The sequence below is a fragment of the Protopterus annectens genome, chromosome 2.part1 (genome assembly GCF_019279795.1).
Source record: "Protopterus annectens isolate FY-2018-M chromosome 2.part1, PAN1.0, whole genome shotgun sequence".
NCBI lineage: Eukaryota > Metazoa > Chordata > Ceratodontiformes > Protopteridae > Protopterus > Protopterus annectens.
In genome coordinates, this window is record NC_056729.1 from 1,877,072,617 (window position 1) to 1,877,096,727 (window position 24,111).

The following is a 24,111-nucleotide window of genomic DNA, read 5'->3' on the forward strand; positions in this document are numbered from 1 at the left end:
CCCAAAATCACCCTCAGAGGATGTCTCCTTTTCTGACATCCTGGAGATCCTAAAACAGAGAGGTGATTGGCAATCCCTTCCCCCTTCTGAGGATGAGTCAGTCTTGCTGAAGGCATTCGGTGCTCGCCCTTCCTCCTCCTGGATCACTCCGCCCTTCGATGAATTAATGGAATTGATTGCTCGGAGGGCGTGGGAGACACCTGACATGGTGGAGCCAGTCCCTAGAAAGCCTAATAAATATATTACAGCCCCCCAAGACAAGGCTTATCTAACAAAGGGAGTTCCAGTGGACGCTATGGTGGTGGCAGCGGCCACGAAAAAGGAGATGTCTGAATCTTCCTCATCTGTCCATCCGCCTAACAGAGATTCTAGAACTATGGACAGGTATGGGAAGCGCATATTTAGTTCAGCGGCTTTTTCCATGCGATCCCTGAACTATTTGACCCATTTTACACGGCTACAGAGGGATCTAATCAAAGAGTTGGGAGATACCCTCCAGGGTACTACAGATGCTGCTGTCTCGGAGAAAGTTACAGCACATCTCAATACCCTTACATCGATTGCAAACTCGTCCATGAGGCTGATCTCATACGCAGCCGAAGGGTCGAGTAGGGCAGCGGCTTCAGCGATTGCTCTTCGTAGACAATCCTGGATGTGCTTATGTTCCTTTGCGGAAGCCTTCAAATCTTCCTTTACTAACGCCCCATTTGATGGTGCCACTCTCTTTGGCCCCAAAGTAAAGGAGACCCTTACCCGGTGTGAGCAAGAGGGAAAGACTGTCTGCTGTCGGAGTCCGTTTTTCCACCCCATCCAGACCGTACCCCAAAGGGCAACGTGGTGGAAAAATATGGTTTCGAAAACCCCAAAGCTCTTTCCCAGGCACACAGGGTGATGCCCCCTCTAGAGGCAGAGGAGGGGGCAGAGGTGGAAGACGTCACCCTGGTGGCAGAGGGGGTCTGCAAAACCAAGGTGACAGGGAAACACTCCCCGGGAAACCTTTCCAGCACTCCTGAAAGGAGGCCCGACTGTCCTGCTCTGGAGGCAGTCAGGGGTCGCTTAGCTTTATACCCTCAGGCCTGGCAAAGTCTTACATCAGACAATTGGGTAAAAAGCATTGTTACCAGAGGATACAGAATTCCCTTCCTATTGCCCCCATTTCCGCAGAAAAGACTCCCAGATGTTCCGCCCCATCTGCGAGGCCCTGCAGCTATAGAAATTTCAAAGCTGCTAGAAAGAGTCATCCAACCAGTCCCAGCGGACCAAAGAGGATTCGGAACTTACTCAAGGTTCTTTTTAGTTCCAAAAAAGACAGGGGACTGGAGGCCAATTTTGGACCTAAGCAAACTCAATACCTTCATCAAGAAAGAAAAGTTCCGGATGGTCACGCTTCAATCGATCCTTCCATTTTTGCAGAAGGACGACTGGATGTGCTCAATAGATCTAAAGGATGCATACTACCACATCAAAATGGCCAGGGCGTCCAGGGATCATTTGCGCTTCCGGCTGGGAGACAGTCACTTTCAGTTTCGAGCCCTGCCCTTTGGTCTGACCTCAGCCCCCAGGGTTTTCACCAAATGTATGGCAGTGGTAGCGTCTCACTTGAGACGTCTGGGATTCAGGGTGTTTCCGTATCTGGACGACTGGCTCCTTTCTGCCACCACCGAGCGTCGACTGATTCAGGCCAGGGATTACACACTACAACTCTGTGTTCATCTCGGAATTTCCGTAAATTTCGAAAAATCTTTACTACAGCCATCACAGCATATCTCATTCATAGGAGCAGAATTGGATACGCGTTGCTTAATCCTAAGGCTTCCTCCAGAAAGGATAGCCTCCTTACAAAACCATATATCTCTTCTCCTATTATCCAAGAAATCCCCAGCAAAACTGGTTCTGAAGGTTTTGGGTCTCATGGCAGCTTCTCTCATTGCGATACCCTTGGGAAGACTGCACATGAGAGTTCTTCAATGGCTACTGTTTGCACAATGGTCGTTCCAGCAGTTACCTCTGACGCACGAAATTCACATCACGAACATATGCAAATCGCACCTGGCTTGGTGGCTTCAGACTTGCAATCTTTCCAGCGGAAGACTGCTACCTACGCCGACAGCTACGGTGACCACGGACGCTTTCCTGATAGGGTGGGGGGGCATCTTTCAGGGACAGACAGTCCAAGGCGAATGGTCCAATTTGGAGTACAATCTGCACATCAATGTTCTAGAGTTGAGGACAGTGTTTCTAGCGTTGCAACACTTTTCTCCCCTTCTTCCTCTAGGGACCATTGCAGTTCAGTCGGACAACATGTCCATAGTCTGGTACATAAACAAACAAGGGGGAACCAAGTCTTATCAACTATGCAGAGAGGCCATGAGAATCTGGCAATGGGCGGAGTCCATGGGTCGCTTTCTGATGGCAACGCACATCCCGGGGTTATCCAACGTCATAGCGGACTGGTTGAGCAGAGCCATCCTGTTACCTCATGAGTGGTCCCTCAAGCAATCGATTGCGAAGGAAATTTTTCGCAAGTGGGGCCAGCCTTCCTGCGATCTGTTTGCGTCTCCAATGAACGCCAAATGCAGGAGCTATTTTGCCCTATTACCCCCTCCAGGGGAAGTCCCCAGGGATGCTCTGGTTTACGATTGGCCCCCGGGTCTCCTGTACGCTTTTCCTCCTGTTCCCCTGATTGCAAAATTTCTGCAGAAGGCCAACAGCCTGCAAAGGACTATTATCCTCATTGACCCATTCTGGCCTCGTCAAATCTGGTTTCCTTTTCTTATGGCGCACCGAATTCGGGAACCCTGGATCCTGGACCCGGAGCCGGATCTGCTGACCCACTCGTCAGGGGCTCCCCACCCATCGCTACTCTCCCTCAGACTAGCAGCTTGGCTGCTCCGCTTCCCTTCATAGCCAGGTCTGATCTTCTTTCCCCTGCAGTTCAAAATATCCTGGTAGCTTCTCACAAAGCTTCCACTACAAAGATTTACACTAGTAAATGGAAGCGTTTTGTGCACTGGGCAACTACACAACAATTGGACCCCGTAATAGCTCCTCTCAATAAGGTCTTGGAGTTTTTAACCGAACTGTTCCACCAAGGAGCTTCTCCTGCCACTTTGAGAGTGCAATTGGCTGCCATTTCAAATTTTCATGTGGGAGAAAGTGGGGCTCCTATTATGGCTCACAGACTTTGCAAGGCCTTTCTAAAAGGATCTTTCCATATTAGACCACCAGTTAGAAGTCCTACATCACCTTGGAACTTGAACCTTCTTTTATCACAGTTGATGCTACCACCTTTTGAACCAGCCTCTTCCTGTCCTTTGAAATTTTTGTCATGGAAGACCCTCTTTTTGGTGGCTATCACATCGGCCAGACGAGTATCGGAGCTTCATGCTCTTTCTGTTAAACACCCTTATTTGATCTTTCACCCTGATAGAGTATCTCTTCGCACTAATCCATCCTTTCTTCCCAAAGTTTGCTCCGTTAATAATATTAATCAGTCCATTGAGCTTCCCACCTTTTTCAAAAAACATTCCAATAAGTTGGAATATATGTTACATAAGTTAGATGTTCATAGACAACTCAGATTTTACTTGGATAGAACAAAGGATCACAGAAAAACAGACCAGCTCTTTATAGCCTTTGCAGACAGCAAGAAGGGTATGGCAGTTACGAAACGAACCCTTTCCAAATGGCTTTCCGATTGTATTATTTTTGTTTATACTGCTTCGGAGCAAACTTTACGTGGCAAGCCCAAAGGGCACTCTACAAGATCAGTATCTACATCCCTGGCTCATGCAGCCCGCCTACCGTTAGACACTATTTGTGCGGCTGCCACTTGGTCTAAACCACATACATTCATTACTCATTACAAAGTAGACAGGATTTCTAGGGACAGTGCAACTTTTGGTTCCACTGTGCTCAGGAACGTTCTCCCGTGAGTTCCTCAGGAACATGTAACTAGGGACGCTACCCAGGTGTAAGAACAAATGGCGAGATTGAACACTCTCACATATAGAAGTTATGTCCTTACCATAACGTTACATGTGGAGTGTTCATCTCGCCTTTGTTCTTACATTCCCACCCTCCCACCCTCAGGAAGAACGTCCAGTTTAGGTGTCTGGTTTGGTTCTCCTACTTCTGCCTTTAGCAGTTGTTGTGGATATATTTTTCAGCTATGTGTTTCCTTGTTGGCTTGAATGTGTTATATTCTTTCTGTTGACTTCTGGTTTGCTTGCAAACTAGATCTGAGGTAAAGGCAGAGGGGGATTGTGGGAGTTAGGTTGGTCTCGAGCTTCTTCTCGATGCAGAGCTTTGCCAAGCGGCCGACACGGAGCCGAGGATCGGCTCCGAACCCAGGTGCAAGAACAAAGGCGAGATGAACACTCCACATGGAACGTTATGGTAAGGACATAACTTCTATTTACTTGATGCACCTCTGGAAAAACAGAAGCTTTTTGGTGCTAATGCACAAGATGTGTTGAAATCCATTGAAGAAAAAGCTAAGTCAGTACAGACAGTCAAGGATTTCCTTCAGGTTCAGCCACCCAGATTCAGCAGAAACTGGCCTTCAAAGAATTGGTCCTTCCCAGGCTCTGACAAGTTTCAAAGGGGAAAAAGCAGGCGTGCCCGAGGTAGAGGGCAATACCGAGGATCCTACAGGGGCCGCCAATGACAACCTACAAATCAAAGAAGTGGCGCAGACAGCCCAGCTGCACCACAAGGACAATCACAATGACTTGACTTTCATACCGCCTACAAAGGCTCAAAGAGAAGCACCTTTGGGCGGAAAATTATCCTTATTCTCAAAAAACTGGCATATCTTAACCAAGGACAACTGGATTCTGGATTTAATAGACAAGGGTTACAGATTCCACTTCCATTCTTTACCAATAAGACAAGGCATGCCAAACCTGCCACATCATCAAAGGGCAGAGGCGCTCACTCAAGTTTCAAAGCTGTTAAGTATAAAAGCAATAGAAAGGGTTCCTCCTCAGGAACAAGGCCAGGGATTTTATTCAGGACTGTTCCTTGTTCCAAGAAAAGAAAACAAAACAAATGGAGACCTATACTGGACTTGTCAACTCTAAATACTTTTCTTATTGTGCCAAAGTTCAAAATGCTGACGCTGCAGCAACTCCTTCCCATGCTGGGCAAGGGGTCTTGGCTGGTCACTCTGGACCTCAAGGAGGCATACCTGCATGTCCCAGTCAGACAAAGCTGCAGAAGATACCTCAGATTTCTTACAGGAACAGAGCATTATCAATTCTCAGCATTGCCGTTTGGCTTATCTACTGTGCCCAGAGTGTTCATGAAATGCCTGGCATCAGTAGTGGCACACTGCAGACTCCAGGGGATTCAAATATACCCCTACCTGGATGACTGCCTCATACAAGCAGACAACAAACAAACCTTAAAAGCAAACTTGGACTATGTCATTCAACTACTGCAGGCCTTGGGATACACAGTCAACATTCAGAAGTCAAGACTACTGCCATCCCAACAGATTATTTTCCTAGGAGCCAAACTGGACACAGAAACTCAAATGGCCTACCTCACAGAGGAAAAACAACAGCAGTTACCAGAGTACTTCAAAGGCCTAGCAAAACTCTCCCAGCTGACTGCAAGGAAAATCCTGCAGGCCCTGGGGTTCATGGCATCTTGCATTCTTCTGATACCTTTGGCAGGACTTCATATGAGAAAGCTGCAATGGTATTTAAAAAGCTTATGGTCCCAACACAGCCAAAGCCTAGAGGACGTAATCCCACTTATTCCATGTCTGCAAAAGGAATTTTTGTGGTGGGTTCAAGCAAGTCAGTTAAACAAAGGCATGTCTTTCAACAGACCTCAAGCAGGTCAAATGATTACAACAGACACTTCAGATCATGGATGGGGGGCGCACATGGAGGGCAGATGCATTCAAGGTCTATGGACACCAAAGGAAAGACATCTGCACATAAACCAAAAAGAGATGTTGGCAGTGATACATGCAATCGAGACTTTCGAAAAAACACTACAACAAGGACATTTGCTAATAAGGACAGACAACACCACTGTCATGTGGTATATAAACAAGCAGGGAGGCACTCATTCTTATCCCCTCTGCAGACTAACAATGCTTCTCTGGGAAAAATCCCTGAGTCTGAAGATACATTTGCAATCCCAGTTTGTGCCAGGCAAGGACAATGTACTGGCGGACAACCTGAGCAGAAATGTATTGGATCCACACGAATGGATGCTGCATCCTCACATTTTCTCACAACTAACAGACATGTGGAAGACCGGACGTAGATCTCTTTGCTTCCCACTTAAATCATCACCTGGAAAAGTTCTGCACAAGGACCCACCATCCTCTAGCCTGGAAAACGGATGCTCTCTCCTTCAGCTGGAATTCCCTGAAAATTTATGCATTCCCTCCTCTACCTCTGCTTACCAAGGTGATACTGAAGATCAAAGCAGAGCAACCAACAGGCATTTTGATAGCTCCAGACTGGCCAAGGCAACACTGGTACCCACTGCTGTTGAGCATAACTCTGACCAGACCGTGGCCTCTGACCCTATGGCCCCTGCTTCTAACACAACACAATTACAGGACTGTCCATCAAAACCTGAAAACATTGCATCTGACAGCCTGGAGGTTACCATGACTCCCCTAGCTAACTCTCTTTCCAAAACAGTTCAAGAGATCTTACTGGAAGCATGCAGACCTTCCATCAGAAAAACCTATTCAACCAAGTGGAAGTGATTCAGCATCTGGAATGCCAACAGGGGTCAGGACACATCAGTACTGAGTAAACCTCAGATATTAGAATACTTGGCTGAAATGTTTCATACTGGACTCTCATACTCTTCTATAAAGATTCACGCCTCAGCAATCTCAGCAAAATACAATTGTGACCCACCACTGTTTTCGCATCCTTTGTTAAGACAGTTCCTAAGAGGGATAAAGAATATCAAACCTCCCAGAAAACAGCCAGTACCTGCATGGGACCTCAATTTCGTTTTGGAAAAATTAACTCTTCCTCCTTTTGAGCCAGCAGCAACTTCAGAAATGCAATTTCTATCATGGAAAACGGTCTTTCTATTGGCAGTCACATCTGCAAGAAGAGTCTCGGAGATACAGGCACTCATGGCAGTGCCTCCCTTCCTTATTTTTCATCAGGACAGAGTTTCTCTAAGAACCAATCCTTCATTCATGCCAAAAGTTATTTCCAGGGTGTCTCTAAATCAAGCTATTCACCTGCCTACTTTCTTCCCCAATCCTCAAAATAGGGGGGAAAAACTGCTGCATACTTTGGACATACACAGGCAACTACGCTACTACTTGGACAGAACTAAGGCCACCAGAAAGTCTGACCAACTGTTTGTAGCCTATGCTGCTGGAGTACAAGGAAAAGCAATCTCCAAACAAACAATCTCAAAATGGATTGGACACTGCATCAGATTCTGCCACTCTTTCCATGGAAAAGGTGTGCCAGCCAATATTAGGCCACATTCCACCAGAGCTATAGCCACATCCACAGCTTTCTTAAGAGGAGTGGCAACAAAGGACATTTTAAAGGCTGCTACATGGAGTTCCGTGCATACATTTACCAAGCACTACAACCTGCCCTTATACTCCAGATCCCGAGCAGGCTTTGCTTCGGCAGTCCTGCAGGGCATTTTAGCTATACCATCCCTCTTAGTTCCATCCACCCCCAGCTTGGCTATGGTTTTCAACCCATATGTTATGACTGCAGTTGCATTCTTGAAGGACATAGTACAGTTTTGTACCTACCATAAATGTAGATGTCCGATAGATATGCAACTGCTGTCGGATTTTCCCACCCTCCTACCCCTCTGCAACTTTCTTTATGGGTCCCTACCCCTATTCCTATTAGCTGGGGGTATCTCCTATGGTGTATCTGTTTATTACTGTTGTGCATGTCTGGAATTGTTTATCCATTCACCAAATTTAGCCTTCCTAGGAGGGCACCTGGCATCTGGGGCAAGAAACACTGAAGAAGATGGCGTCGGCCGATGCCTTTATACTCAAGCCGTTGTGACGTCGCAGAGGAGGCGACACCAGCCGACGCCGGACCCAGACTTTGGAATTCGGCTGACCGAGGGCTGCCTGAGGCAGGACAACCCATATGTTATGACTTCAGTTGCATATCTATCGGACATCTACATTTATGGTAGGTACAAAACTGTACTTTGTGGCTCTTCTTTCCCGGGTAACCAAGGATGTGTCATATCTTCCTGATTCTGATGGGAAGGTTTCTGCTCTTTCCCTGGTTGTATTCAATTCTGAGGTTGTTCAGCACTTTATAAAATGCAGCTCTGATGCAGCTGATGCCTCTTCCAGGGCTAGACTGCTGCCTTTGGTTCTGTGAGGAGGCATTATTCTTGACTGTTATTTGGATGCCTCTCTGGATAACAAAAATCTTTCCTGACAGCTGCTGCTGACCTTTTTAAGTCACTCCAGGATAAGGGTAAGGTCTTGCAGGAACACAGACATATTTTTGTCACCCCATCTCCAAATTCCGGAGGAATTACCCTTCTAAGTCTGTCTTTGTCCATAGGCAGATTTGCCCTCCTGTTAAAGGTAAGAAGGATTCTAGGTGCATTCCTCCTGCTAAGTCCACTCTGACTGCTTCTCAGAAGCCTTCTTTTCAGGACAAGCCTGTCTTCATTTGATGATTGACCTTCCCTTCCCCTCAGCCAAGTCCCATTGTCTCTCCTGCTTTCTATATCTGTTCCAAATTGGCATTGGTTTACCTCAGACTCTTGGGTGTTGTCTATTATCAGTAAGGGTTATTTCATAGTTAGGAAATCCCTTCCCCCTTTCAGGCATTCCTCAACCTCTTCTAGAACAGGGCCCTCATTTTCCAGAGGTTGTGCAGTCCCTTTTGGATCAAGGCAGCATTCAGCTTGTTCCACCCACCCAGGTGGGAAAGAGGTTTTACTCCAGAATGTTTTTGGTTCATCGGAAGGAGGGTACATGGAAACCAAGTTATGGCTCTTTCGCTGCTCAACACCTTTCTCAAGGTTCTTTCTTTCCAGATGTTGTCTCTTTAGACCTAGTTTCCTCCAATTCCCCAGGATTTATTTTGTTTCTGTAGACCTCAAGGATGCATGCTTTCCCATCCCCATTCACCCCCTGTTCAGCAAAATTTTACATTTCTCTGTTTCTTTCTTGCATTTTGTTTTCTGTTTTGCCCTTTGGTGTTTCTACTGCCCCAGGAGTGTACACCAAATGCCTCACTCCTTTCATTCCTTTTTTGCAGGCTCTTGGGGATACATATTTTGCCTGACTAGACAACCTACTCATTCAGTCTCCATTCCCAGCAGTCTGTTGCAGGATCTCCAGTTTGCCATTTGCCTTTTATATAGTCAGGAGTTCACCATAAACCTCAGAAATTTGGTTCTGACACCAGCTCAGGATCTTGTGTTCCTCTGGTGCAGACTTCAGAGAGCGTTCTCATGCAGACTTCAGACAGTTCTCATGCTGGCATCTCTCCCTACTCTCAAGGTCCAGTCTCGCAACCTTTTTCCAGCCTCTTCTTCCTTTGTCCTCTCTCATTGCCAGGGAATTTCTCAGGGTTCTGGGATTTATGGCTTTCAGTATCCCCACGTGTCCTTTTGCCATGCTCAATATGAGAAACTTTCAGTAGTACCTCATATCAGTGTGGCTCCAACATTGCCACCCTTTGAAGTTCCCTGTTTCTTTTCCTCCTTGTATCAAACTTGAGCTTCAGTGGTGGATTCATCAACTCTCTCTTTCAATCCAGGACTTCCCTTTCAGGATCCATTTCCTTCTCAGGAGCTGTTCACGGACAACTGACTTTGGGTGGGGAACTTCTTGTGGCCCCTTAAAAGTCCAGGGTCTCTGGCCTCCTCATCAGAGTTCATACCACATCAACATAAAGGACATGAGGGCTGTGCTTCTGGCACTGCAAGGTATTCATTCCATTTTCCATCTGGCCCCCCTTAAAGTCTTCACAGACAATACCACTGTGATGTGGTACATCAAGCAAGGAGAGGTACAGGGTGGTACAAAGCCCTGTCTTGTTTGTAGAATAGCAGTTTAGGTCTGGGATCCAGCTATCAAGTATCAAGTGACTTTTCAGGTGGATTACATTCCTTTAGAGCACAATCTAGTGGCAGACGTTTTGATCAGGTACAGAGCACAGGCTGACGAATGGATGCTTCAAAGATGTGCGTTCTTGGACATAGTCCATCAGTGGGGTATTCCTCAGGTAAATCTTTTTTCTTCTTTTCTGAGCAGACAACAACTTTTCTGCTCCCAGAGTTCCAACTCTGGCTTGGAAAGTGAACGCCCTGGCTTTTCCTTGGAAGGGGATATTTCTGTATTGACCCTACCCCTCCTCTGTTGCCAAGAGGTTCTGCACAAGATCAGGCAGGACTCTCCCAAAGTCTTGCTGGTAACTTCTTTTTGGCCCACACAGCATTGGTTCCCCCTGCTTTCTCACTTGGCCAGGCACATTCATCACAGGTTTTCTCACCAACGTGGTGGTCTTACACAAAACAATGGATCTCTTATCCATTCTACCCTGTCTCCTTTTCAAATGACAATGTGGTTGATAGGATATTGATTCCTTTTACACATTGATTCCTTTTACACACTTCCTTTCTGAAGACGTGCTGTGGGTCCTGTACGAGGCCAGGAAACCCACTACCAAAAATCATACATGTCCAGATGGAAAAGATTTTCTGTCTGGTGCTATCTCACTGTCAGGATACCCTCTCTGTGGATGTTCCTCTGGGGGTCTCTTGTGTGTGATCTGCCCCATGCTGGGTTGGTATATTCTTCAGTTAAAGTTCACCTATCGGCTATTTCTACTCGTCTGCCCTTGAATCCTCCTCAGGCCTCTTAGTTTGAGTTCAAGCAGTTTCTTAAGGATGTCCTTCATATCAGGCCTCCTAGAAAGCCTATGCTGCCTTCTTCTTGGGACCTCAATTTTGGTTTTGAAAAATTGACTGGTTCTACTTTTGAGCCTGCTTTTTCAGCTTCCTTGTACTCTACTCTGAAGGCTGCTCTTCTTTTGGCTCTCACTCCCACCAAGAGCGTGTCTGAGCTTCAGGCTCTAATGACTTCTCTGTGTTTTTTTTCCCCCCATAGTCTCAGGGTGTCTCTTAGAACTAATCCTTCTTTTATGCCCAAAAGTTTATTCACCTTCCATCTCTTTTTCCTTTTCTGCAGTCTGCCAGTGGGAAGGTTCTTCACTCTTTAGATTTACTTAGAAACCTCAGGTTTAAATTAAATAATAACAAAAGTTTTTCACTAGTCAAAGCAGCTTTGTGTTTATTTTCATCTCAGGACTTTGGGTTTGGCTGTTTCTAAGCAAGCCATCTCCTCCTTGGTTTCTGAGGCCATTTCCTTTTTATATTCTTTGAATAGCAGATGTCTTTCTTTGTCAGAAAAAGCACATTCTACTAGGGTGGTTTCCTCCTCTGGAGCCTTTTTCAAGGGTTTGGACACTGATTCCATCCTTGAGGCTGCTACTTGGTCCTCTGTCCATGTTTTCACTAAGCATTACAAACTGGATGATATTTCCCGGGCAGGTTTTGCAGGGTTATTCTGCATGGGTTTATAGAGGGCTCTTCTGTGGCTTCTTCCTCCCTGGTGTCTTCTTAAGCTCTTGTATTCTGTCTTGTGTAAAGAATATTGCAGCAGTAATGTGGAAGGGGCATAGTACAGGTATGAAAATCTTACCATAACAGTAGATGTCCTCCTTTCCACTGTTGCAGTATTCTGTCCCTTTTTTCTTGCTCTTCAGTGGTGTTTTTGTTGCCCTCTCAGTTGGGGGGTTCTTGTTTCCTTTTCTCCTTCAGCCCTTTTTTCCCTTCTAAATATACATGTTCTCTTGACCCTGAGGGTATTTGGTTCTTCCTGGAGCTTTTCAGTTCTGAATATGTGCATCCAGACATCACCTTAATGCCCTGTGCCTTACATGGGAAGCATACGTATGATGTGCATCACCTACATGATCTAAAAGCTTTAGTATACTGTCCAATTGTGTTATCCTTGGCAGGAGATCCCTTATGTAAAGAATACTGCAACACTGAAAGGGACATCTTCTGTTAAGATTTTACACACAACTGTAGTAACTTTATGGACTGAAGGTACATGCTGCTGTTGAAGCCTTTTAATTTCTCCTCCTTTCAGAGTCACAGGTTGAATATGTGGCAGATGTAAATGTTGAGGTATTTTGCTGCACCCGGATTGGTGCTTTCTTTACACTACAGGAGCTGTCAGAAGGCATGTTCACTATTGGAGAGCAGTTGCAGAGTAGTGACCTCATTATCATTCTTTGGTAATACCCCTGTAGGACCCCCTGGCTGTGACCTCATTATCATTCTTCGGTAGTACCCCTGTAGGACCCCTTGGCTATGACCTCATTATCATTCTTCGGCAATACCCCTGTAGGACCCTTTGGCTGTGACCTCATTATCATTCTTCGGTAATACCCCTTGGCTGTGACCTCATTATCATTGTTCGGTAATACCCCTGTAGGACCCCTTGGCTATGACCTCATTATCATTCTTTGGTAATACCCCTGTAGGACCCCTTGGCTGTGACCTCATTATCATTCTTCGGTAATACCCCTGTAGGACCCCTTGGCTATGACCTCATTATCATTCTTCGGTAATACCCCTGTAGGACCCCTTGGCTGTGACCTCATTATAATGAACACAAACAGGCATCTTGTGTTGAAGGCATTACCCTCAAGCCTAAAAGGCAAGAGGTAGGACAGATGTTTTGTGTTGTTTAATGTAGGAGTGAAAAGACAGAAAAAAAAGCTAAAGTTAAATCAAGTTCATGAGCCTATAGAACAATGGGATGTAGATGTGACTGCGTGAAAGTACGCTCAGAGGGCCCGAAAGAGTGGTCACTTCTGGACACACTACTTATCCACCCTGTTATCCCAATCACAATGCTGGAGTTGTAAATTTTGAGCTTGTGATGGACAAAAGCAGGGGGGGGGGGGGTGCTGAGGGAAAAGGCTGATCAAAACCTTTACGTTGTCACTGCACAATGCCAGAATCCTTACCCTTCCCTCCCTGAATGGCGTGAATTGATGTAATTTTTTTTTGAATTACTAGCAACTAGGATCTACGAAGTCAGTCTTAATAGGGAAAATGGGAACAAACTTAAGCAAGTAATCAGATCCCTGTAAAGGGAACAACACCTGCATATTTCTTTGATCATTTAATAGAAACACGGGGTATTATACTCTATGACTGGTCTAATGAGGGAAGAGTAGTCTTCCTGGATGCAAAACCCTTGGTAATAGAGATGTGCTACATAGAATGCTTTTCTGACCACAGTGGCAATGTAGTGGTTGAAGGAGAGGTTACTGTTAAACAGTGTCCCCAGGCCTCTTATATCGCCTTCAGTGTTCAGTGGGCACCCATCGATATGGTAATTAGTGGGAACTGAGTTTTTCCCAAAGGGGATGACGAAGCATGTTTAAGCATTAAGCTTAAGGCCATGGTTTCGACATCAGTCACTGGTCTCAGTAAGGCCTTTCTGTAGGATGTCTATTTCACTTGGAGAGTTAACAATGGCAACCAGCTTGCAGTCGTCTGCGAACTTGGTCAGCCAGAGTCCCTCTCTGTTGGCCTAGACTTCTGAGAAGTAGATGCCAAACAGGAGAGGACCCAGGACCATTCCCTGTAGGACTCCACTCATGACTGGTTGGCAGTCTGACTTGGAGTCTGCTACTTTCACACTGTGGATTCCATTTGCGAGCCAGTTTGCAATCCACCTAGTGATATAGGGATTGATGCCTAGTTTGGTGAGTTTAACAATAATTCCTGAGTGAATGGTATCAAAGGCCTTGGCCAGATCGAGGTAGGCTGTTTAAGTCAAGGAAAAACTGAAATATTGAAATATGATTATGCAATATATATTTTTTTTATAAGTAGCAACCTCATATTTCAAGTGCCTTACACCTGTGAGCCAATTATAGTGTACTGACAGACAACTGAAGGCAAAGTAAGTGCTGAAAGAGTTACAGGATATTATATTATATTATGCTTGATTGTACCAAGTATCTGCGGAAACCAGATTAATTAACAGTACACTCTGGCCTTCTCAGGCTGGAGGATGAGTCGTTGCAAGGATGTCTAAGATGGTCACAAGGTTGAAAGATCATACATTTTAGACCAAGTGGTCTATGTTTTAAAATGCATATTTGTGAAGTGGTCATGTGAAGCTCTAAGAGAGAATCGCAAGGGATGAGGACATTTTTAAATACACTGACTCATTGAAAGTAATGTAGCGTCAAAGTTATGCATGCATGAAATTGATAAGAAAAGGTATATATGTAGATTTTTTCCTTTGTTCTTTGAGACTGATGTAGAAATTTGAGTAGGCAGTCTCCCAGTGCTGTTTATGGAATAAACCAGTACTTTGTACATCCTGAAGTGTTATTCTTGACTCAAGACTAAAAGGTAAAACTCTGTTATTCGTGAACTTTAATAACATTTGAAGTCTTAAGACTCAGATTCTGAATACTGGTATTGTGGCAGGGCAGTGTGTAACAAATAAGAGCCCAACGCAGAAAGCTCTTTTGTGAATTCTATGTTTTTTTTGTATGGGATAGACCGAGATTCAGATACCCAACTACTCAGGCTGTGCAAACTGCTACTAGACTAAATGGGGAAAATGGATTTGTGGAAAATGTTTTTTTCTCTCTTACATAATTAAAAGAGTGGAATGAGTGAATAACTGTTTAGTTGAATGACTGAGTTTGCTTGTTAGTTATATGTAAAGAAACAGTGGGAGGACTCCGGCTATTCTCTGTCTCTTATCATCTACTAAGAGGCAATCTCTGCTTGACTTAGTCATGTCTGACCCAGTGCTTGCAAAGGTGTACTAGAATAAGATGTGTGTACACTCTTACAAATGTCAGAACATTCTTGCTGCAGTTCATTCATGCACACACCTTCCATGTCAGTGTTGTTAGTGCCTTTACATCTGTATGGTCCAGCAGTTAAGTATCCCACTGGAAAGCCTTTTCTTCTCTGTTTTATCTTTTGGTTTTACTTTCATACTAATTTCAGTTGTGATTGTGTGAGGTAGATACTTTGAGAGACTACTGTATTAGTTCTTGGAGCTGAAAACAATGGCCAGACTTGCATCGACTACCAAAGTTTTTCACCAGAGTCCATTTGTAGCAGTCTGTGTACGTTGCGTCTTTCCCTCAAAAACAAGTGTTTCATGTATTTGCACCTCTGGCATTTTCTTGGGTGGCCCTACTTCCTCCTTTGACCTTCCAGTTAAGAAAAAGCAGTGGGATAATCCTGTCAAGGAAAAGAAGGATTTTGATCTTTTATTCCTCAAGCCTGGCCAATATAAAGCAACAGTCTCCAGTGAGGCACATTCTCAGCCTCCTGATTGACTGTCCACTTCTCCTGTGCTTACTAACACTGTTGCTTTAGAAGCCGTTTTAGCAGAGGATAAATTTAGATCTGCACAGACCAGTGCTATGCATGAAACACCACCCCATGACCTTGGGCTGACAGGGAAGAGCCCCATGTGATTATTACTAAGGAAAAGGGTGAGTCCCCCACAAATAGAGGATGTCCACATGAAGGTAAGGGTACATAGATTGGCTTCTTAGCCTCTCTGGGTGGACATACTTTTAAAGAAAATTGCAGAAATCCATGCATAACACTCCTTCAAACCAAACATCCAGAAAGAAGCCATTCAAGATGACTCATTCAACCTGCTCAAGGCTTGCTGGTCCTCCAGGCCACCCCTTGTGAAAAGGAAAAGGGAACCCTTCCTCAGATGAGGAAGGTTAACCACTGGATCCTGCTCAACAGGAACTAGACTATTTTTCCCAAATTCCTTCTATTGCTTATGAATATAATGCTGGAGGCTCTTCAGTGAGGAAGTCTACTGCTGAAGAAATCTTCCCCTATCTTTTTTTGCTTCATACTTTTTATCCATCCTTCTGTCCCTATCCATAGCTGGATATCTACCTGCTTCTCCTAACCCCTCCCCCACACAGTTTTCTCTGAGTGAGCTGCAGCTTGCATGAATCTTAAGGTCATCCTGAGGGGTGGTGCCGGCAACTGCTTATGCTACTTTAATGGTTATATAATGACTTACTGTTATTTCCCTGTCGCATTTACAGCTTTTATCAACATCTAAGGGCTGCTTCCCCCTCTATGAACCAGACTTGCTCCTTAGTGAGGGTCTTCTAATGATATCCCCTGGAATTGGTACTCCATCCCTCTATGCAAGCGCTTCAGATTGCCAGGCCGCTAATTAAATCATAAAACATCATCTTGACCACTAATTTCAATTAATTCTAAATTTGCAGTGTGTTTTATGCACTGTAGTTCCTCCCTCCATTAAAAATCCCATCTCCTTATCTTTAATTTCTTTTAGAAAGCTCTGTGCATTCTCTAAAATTGTTCTAATCTTTGATTTTCATTTTCTCATTATTGCTTTTGTGGATGTTAACAATATTACACTTACAATGTCTTGGCACTTCTAACCCTAAGTACAAATTTATCTCCTTAGTTACTTCAGTTTATTCCACCAATATTTGTATCAATGCATTCTCTAAGGAGTCTTAAAATATCTCAGTGTCTTACATTCCCAGAATACATGATCCTAGATTCCTCTCTGTTCCCCTTAGCATCTCCAGCTGCTACTCATTTGAAGTCATATTTGTATGTAAAACACAAATGCACACATTTCTATGCAAATATTCTGAACTGTCTGGACTTTGCTGCCTACTTAATGCTGTACAGAACTCCTTCCATTGCTCCTTTCTAATTTAAGCAGTTCTCTTTTCCGAGTCCTTTCTAAGCTCCAGTGATTAATTCTTATAGTTATGCAAAGTCTCGTGTGCTGTGTTTATTCCTTTTTTATGACAGCATCTGCTTTTAGTACAAGTATAGATTCAAACAGGACTGGTCTTTCATGTATTATAACTCTGTTGCAATCTCTTTGTTTGTACTCTATCAGTCCTTGATAATGACTGACAAATGAAGATCACCAGCTCATATCCAGTAACCCTGTGTATCACGTAGTGAGTCACAGGATGAACAAGTACAAGAACCACAACAGAGATGCGAGGAGATACCTGTCCCCAGTGTTAAGGTACAGGACTGACTTCACTTCCTTATTTTGAAAAATAAAAACACTTAAAACATTACAGTATTAAGCAACAGCAGTAGAACAGCAATCGTCTGTAGTTTGGACTGTTTAAGAATGTACTAAAGAAACCGACTCAAACAGGCTTAGTCACTAGAATAGCTCAGTTTTAATTTATAAGTGCTTTCATCCACCAACTGGATTTAATCAGATCAGTTTTTCACTAACAGCTGTAACCAATGGAAATCTAATACATACATAAAAAGCACAAACGATCATAAATCATGACTGACAACCACAAACATAGTAATGAGCAATGGCTACAAGTAAAAGATAGCCTGATGTAACAGGTACTCTGCTGCCCCATGTGTACTATATAGAGGCTGTGAGAGATTCCATGATGTAGGAAATCTTGATCCTCCCAGGTGAGATTACCTAATATTTAACCTAGTTTATTCGGTACTGAACAACAACTTATTTTGGATTTAATAGCAGTATTTATGAACAAAAGAGTAAGTTATTTGAGAGGGTGAAGCAGTCTGGTGGTTCATCAAATTTTATCTGAGATTTGTTGATATTGTATTATATGGGAAGAGAGACAGTTGAAGCTCTTAAGAATAACTTTGTACTTATTGAAAAAATTGACCCAATGAAGTCTAGTTGGTGGTTGGGCCATTTAATAGGAAACCATTTAAACAATTCCAGCAAAAGTCAGTAAAGCAGCAATTTAAAAAGCAGTGGCAGGGCTGCTCTAAGAAAAAAGGAGGGGCATATCAGGCCCAATATCAGTCCAAGAATTATGACTACACTGTCCTTTTGTCCTGTTCTTCCTTTCTATTACGCACCCTGGCACCTGTTTAAACCTTTAAAGGACTCTCTCTTTACCTGCCTCTATTTTAGCTGTTCACAGCAGATTCATGGTACAGGCTGCATTGGGTCTCCATCCAAACCTAGGAATTCTGCATAATCCTGAAAATCAAACCCACCTCTTTCATCCCGTCATTTCTCAACTGCTGCCCAAAAGCATGATGGAATCTGCACTAGTGGCTCAAAAATTTAAATGGGTTTTGTTCAGGAATATTTTCAGTTGCCCAAAAAGAGGAAACCTGGAGGCTTGTTCTGGACTTATCCTTCTTAAATATTCATATCAGGGTTGCAAAGTTCACAAAATTTACCCTACAGTCTCTCTTTTTCTGTGATTTCTCCTCTTAGGTTTCTTGATCACTCTAGATCGCTCTAGATATATAAAAGCCATATCACCAAATTCATATTCACAGAAATTCCAAATTCTTTTTAAGGTCTTCTATTTCAGGTTCACATTTTCAGGTTTTTCTTACCCTTTGGTATGTCCACCACCTTGAGGGTATATACAAGGTGTCTTGCCACCAACAATTGCATTTTATGTCAGAAGGCATTCACATCTTTCCTTACCTGGAGGATTTCTTATTTTAATGGTCTCTCTTCAAAACTATGAAAAATCTCTCTCTGTTAAAAACCTGTTTTATCACCTAGGTTTTCACCACAATATGGCAAAATAATTTCTCAGTCCTTCCCGTAGAGTAACATTTCTAGGATCCGTACTAGACACTTGACAAATGATGGCATACCTGCCTCAGTAAAAGTGCCCTTTTACCAAGAACAGTTTCTTCATTTTTTTTCATCAGCATATAACTTCTGCTATGGAATATCTCAAGATTTTGGGTACATTGTCTTTACAATTCTAATTATCTCCCTAGCCAAGTTGTACATAAGAAAAACTCAATGGTTTCTCAGAAATGTCTGGACTCTTTGCCAGCACCTTCTGGTGGATAGTCCAATTGCTTCTGACTCCAAGTCTTCCAATTTCCCTTTCAGCCTCTTCCCAATCTGACCTTGATTGCCTCAGACATTCCCACTGGGACTCTATCAAAGGGATTCATGGTACAGAGTCATTGGAACCATCATTTAAAAAAAAGCATGCAAACATCAAAAGAGATTGACATTGGTGAATGCTTTAACAAACTGAGTCATTTGTGGACTCCAGGGTCTTTTTGGCAATCGCAGACAACACTGCTATGCAGATTAGTCATGGTAGCCTGGAAAGTTGCTGTTCAGGACATTCTAGCCCTACAGGCTGCTAATAGCAGAGTACTGTGGCAGACACTCTGAGCAGGTCCATAGCAGACCTCCACAAGTAGAAATTATGCACAGGTCTTTCAGGAGATTATCCAGCTGTAATTCCCAAGTAGATCTGTTTGCCTCAGTTCTTAACTGAAAAAGTTCTTCTGCAAGACGCATTGAATAAAGGTTTTGAAGACGCATGCTGTTTCCTTCCCATGTATGGGAATGTTCCTACTTCCCTTCCTCTCTTCCCTTTATAAGCTCTTTTAAAGATCCAGAAAGAGACTCCAAAAATAATCCTGGTGACTCCTCCTTGAAGCAAACAACAGTGGTTCCCTTCTCTTGAAAATATCCATAGACAATCACAATAAACTTCCCCACAGGATGGACTTGGTCAGGTTAAGGGATCTCCGATTCACCCCATCCTTCAGTTTCTGTATATCACTGCCTGGATAATCGTTTTGATCGCCCTCGGGCACATTTTTTCTGAGGATATGCAACAGCTTTTAAAGGAGACCAATAAACTTCCTACTAGAAAATCCTATTTAGCTAAGTGACAGAGATTTTCTCATTAATGCCTTAACAGGTACCAGGACCCTTTTAATACTGAAGTGGCATTGGTCTCCAGGATCTGTGTAATCTTTTCAAGTCAGGCCCTTCCTAGTCATCTGTTAAGATTAATCTCTCAGCAGTTTGTGTTTATTTCCCTTAGATCCCATCTTTTCCTCCTTATCTCAAGTAAAACAATTTCTGGAAACAATATTTTTCCACCTAGAAAAACAGATGTCTCTTCCTCGGGATCTTAATTTTATACTGGAAAAATGTGTACTTGCTCCTTTTGAATTAGTTCATCAGGCGTATTTATAGTTCTTTACATGGAAAACATGGTTACTTACAGCGTTCACTTTTGCTAGGAGAATTTGAGTTGCAAGCTGTTGTAGTAATTCAGTCTTATTTAATTTTTCATAAGGATAGGGTATCCTCAAGAACCAGCCATTCCTTCTTGCCAAAGGGAGTTTCATAATTCACTTTAAATCAATCTAGTCATTTCTACATGCCCTTTCTTCAACCTAAACACAAGGGAGAAAGAATCCTACATACTCTGGATGTCCATAGGTAACTCGTATACTACACTAACAAGGCAAGAGGAATTTAGGGTCTCAAATCAGCTTTTTATTTTCTTTGAAAGTAAGAAAAAGGCACAACCAGTGGCAAAGCATTCCGTTTCTAAATGGTTATTCCATGCAGTCCAGTTTGGTTATTCTTACCATGGAAAGGCCTTTCCTTTCAAAGTCAAAGGTCATTCTACCACAACTTTTAGGAAAAGGGTAGAATCTAGAAGAATTTGAGGCGGCATATTCATTGTCTGTACACCCCTTAATTAAATTATGGGAATGACTCCTTTTCCAGGGCAAGAGAAGGATTTGCTAAGAATATTTTCCAGATGTTGCTGGACTTCTGTCGTCCCCCTTCTCCCTGGCTATCTAAACTTTGGTAATTTTCCCATATATCTTATACTAGTATAATGGTGATCTAATGATGAAGATATAGTACAGTTGTGTAAGTAAACTTGCACTAATGTTACATATTCTAATAGATCACTGTTGCACATCAGTCTTGTCTACAGGTTTTGTGCCTGATGCCTGAAGAATAGCCACTGTGACTCCCCCTACACAAGGGTAGCCCCTCTACAGGCCCTGGTAATGACATGCCCATCGGCATCATTAGCCATATATTCAAAACCATGCACATATTGTAACCAAATTCATTCATGCAGACACCTCAACTTAACTGAGTTAGACCTCATGTAGTTTGGTTTTGTGAGAGAGAGGTCTTGCTTCCTGAATTCCTAAGCTTCTTTGAAAAGGTTACAGAAGCTGTGCACAGTGGTCACTGTGTACACTGCTTATGTCATCTTGGCCAAGCTTTTTGGTACTGTTCCTCAAACTGGAATTATTGAAACATTAGGCTAAGTTAATGTAAACCCCTGTGTTTTTCACTGAATTGCAAATTGGCTATCCTTCAGATCACAGGTCGTGAAAGTTATTGGGACACACTCTGAAAGTAAAATTGTAACGAGTGGTGTGCTACGGCCTCCTGTTTGATATTTATTTTGCATACTCCAAGCAAATGTCCCGGAGGTGTGGTTGACTAAGTTTACTGATGACTGCAAGCTGGGCATAGTTATTCTCTCATCCACTGATAGGAAACAGCTACTTCAAGGGTTGGAATGCGCACATTCCTGGTGTACTGAATGTCATAAAATGGTCTAAAGTTAAATAAAAAAAATGCAACATACTAGCATTCTGCAAAAAAAATGCTCCCACTTCATATGTTATAAATGGCATTTTTCTTCATAACAGACCTGGATACTTGTATGGGTAACTCTTTCATGTGATCATGTTTCCACCATAGTCAGGAAGTGCTTCTGTTTTGCCCAGCTAATTACCAAGAAAATATCTTCAAGAGACAAAGAAATCGTTCTACCCCTGTATTCTTCCCTTGTCATTACCTGTCATTGAATACAGTGCCCCCCTTTGATATATTCACATCCAAGCATGTCACTCAGCTGAGAAAGCCCCAGAAAATTTTTAACCAGGCAAGCCTTCTAGCTTCTCTGAGATGACCTGTGTTTAGCTTTTCAACCCATGAAAGCCCCCAATCCAGTTTCTTTATAAGCCAGGCCCTCTTCAAGCATCAGCACTAGAGATCTAAACCTACACCAAAACATGAAGACGAGTTGGAGGGATAGGTTTGTAAGTCAGTATGTTCCCACCCTGTTGTAATTTAGTGTCTTACCATCCAGTCATTAAGACTAGCCTTAAAGGTAGCCAGAGTAGTACTTTGACTTTTTGTGGCAAAGTGTTCCATAGGCTGGGATATATTCAGTTAGGAAAGAGAGGTGAGAATCAGGATTGTGGCCATCATCCATTTGGGGTTAGATTTCTCATTTTCCCCAAAAGGTCTCTATAATTGAGTTTTTATATAATGTAGTTTTATATTTCTTTGCCAAAAATGGTGGGATTGAAGTGTCATTTGGAATGAGGCCTGTTTTCAAAACTAAGTAGTGAAACTACCAATTTGAGGGCTGAAGAGAGAAGAAAAGTAAAGTAACAGTGTGTGTAAACAAATCAGCTTCACTGGTAACACAGTGTGTGTAAACAAATCAGCTTCACTAGTAACGCAAAGTGTGTGTAAACAATTCAGCTTCACTAGTAACGCAAAGTGTGTGTAAACAAATCAGCTTCACTAGTAACACAGTGTGTGTAAACAAATCAGCTTCACTAGTAACAGTGTGTGTAAACAAATCAACTTCACTAGTAACACAGTGTGTGTAAACAAATCAGCTTCACTAGTAACACAGTGTGTGTAAACAAATCAACTTCACTAATAACACAGTGTGTGTAAACAAATCAGCTTCACTAGTAACACAGTGTGTGTAAACAAATCAACTTCACTAGTAACACAGTGTGTGTAAACAAATCAGCTTCACTAGTAACACAGTGTGTGAAAACAAATCAACTTCACTAAACTTATTTTTCTCCTCCTTTGCTTTATTGTATTAAAATTCAAAGTACTTGTAATAACTCTTCAGGATTCACAACAATGAGATCCATATAAATGTATTAGGTAGGTAGCAGTAGAAGGCAAAATCCTAGTGAGAGGAGGATGTTGATGTAGTTTGATTCATTAGTTTACTGATGCCACAGAAAACACATTTTTTACCTGGGCTTTTTTGTGAGCATTGCAGGTTATAGCAGTTCTGCTCATTTCCCTTAGCAAGGATGATGACAGTTAATGTATTAGAGTTTTGGAGTAACTTAAGCATAACAAGCTGTAGGTAGGTCTTGGCTCACTGCCAGTTAAGAGTTGATATGTGCACACCAGTAACTTCAGAATTTGTGGCATTTCAGCTTATGAATTTGGGCTATTTAGGTTCCTGGAACAAATCTCTTACTCAGTGATGTCATAATGTAACAATTAGTATAGCTAGTGATGACGTTATTTCTGATCTCAGAGTTGTGTTTTCATACACGTATGTGCAATTACAGGAAAGAGCTACATTTAAAATGCACATATACTGTGTAATTGTATAACATTCATGAGTAATTTTACAAGGTCAGTGAAATAAAATCATTCCCAATAACATTGTTTGTGTTTTTTTTTGTAGTTTACCCAGAGTGCCTTAGACTGCATGGCCATTGAGGTGGGCAGACTGCGGTCCTTCTTACAGGTAAGTCAAAGCTTGAGATTCATTTTCCTTTAGATGGCGTGTGTGTGTGTGTGTGTGTGTGTGTGTGTGTGTGTGTGTGTGTGTGTGTGTGTGTGTATATATATATATATATATATATATATATATATATATATATATATATATATATATATATATGTATATGTATATATGTATGTATATATATATATATATATATATATATATATATATATATGTGTGTGTGTGTGTATGGGTCTACTTCATTTGATCGAAAGACCATTTGACCTAAACCCGTTTGATCAAAATTTAATTTGATCGAAAACCAGTATTCAAGGCAAATAACAGGGATTTGTCTCCCTCCCCAATGTCGTGCAACCTTGGAGTTAGTATATACAGTTGGGGGGGTGGCCCCCCACCTATTTTCGTTTCAAATCTGTACTTTTTGTTTTATTTTCTTTGTTTAAAGGAAACTAGGTGGGGGGGCTTCACCCCCCACACCCCCAACTATATATACCAACTCCAGGTCGCACGACATTGGGGAGGGGGACAAATCCCTGTTATTTGCCTTGAATACTGTTTTTCGATCAAATGAAATTTTGATCAAATGGGTTTGATATATATATATATATATATATATATATATATATATATATGGCAATGGAAAATAATTTTCTTGGGT

General features: G+C 42.7%; 1 protein-coding gene across 7 annotated transcripts in view; it reads left to right on the forward strand.

Moving 5' to 3' along the window:
- The window catches only part of DCTN1 (dynactin subunit 1), a 1,835,652-nt gene that overhangs the window by 1,140,247 nt on the left and 671,294 nt on the right, over positions 1-24,111 (forward strand). For all 7 annotated transcript variants that reach the window (XM_044063298.1, XM_044063299.1, XM_044063300.1 and 4 more), the window contains one exon: positions 23,391-23,453. In XM_044063298.1, the coding sequence (XP_043919233.1) occupies positions 23,391-23,453 (63 nt within the window). The remainder of the gene's footprint in view (positions 1-23,390; positions 23,454-24,111) is intronic.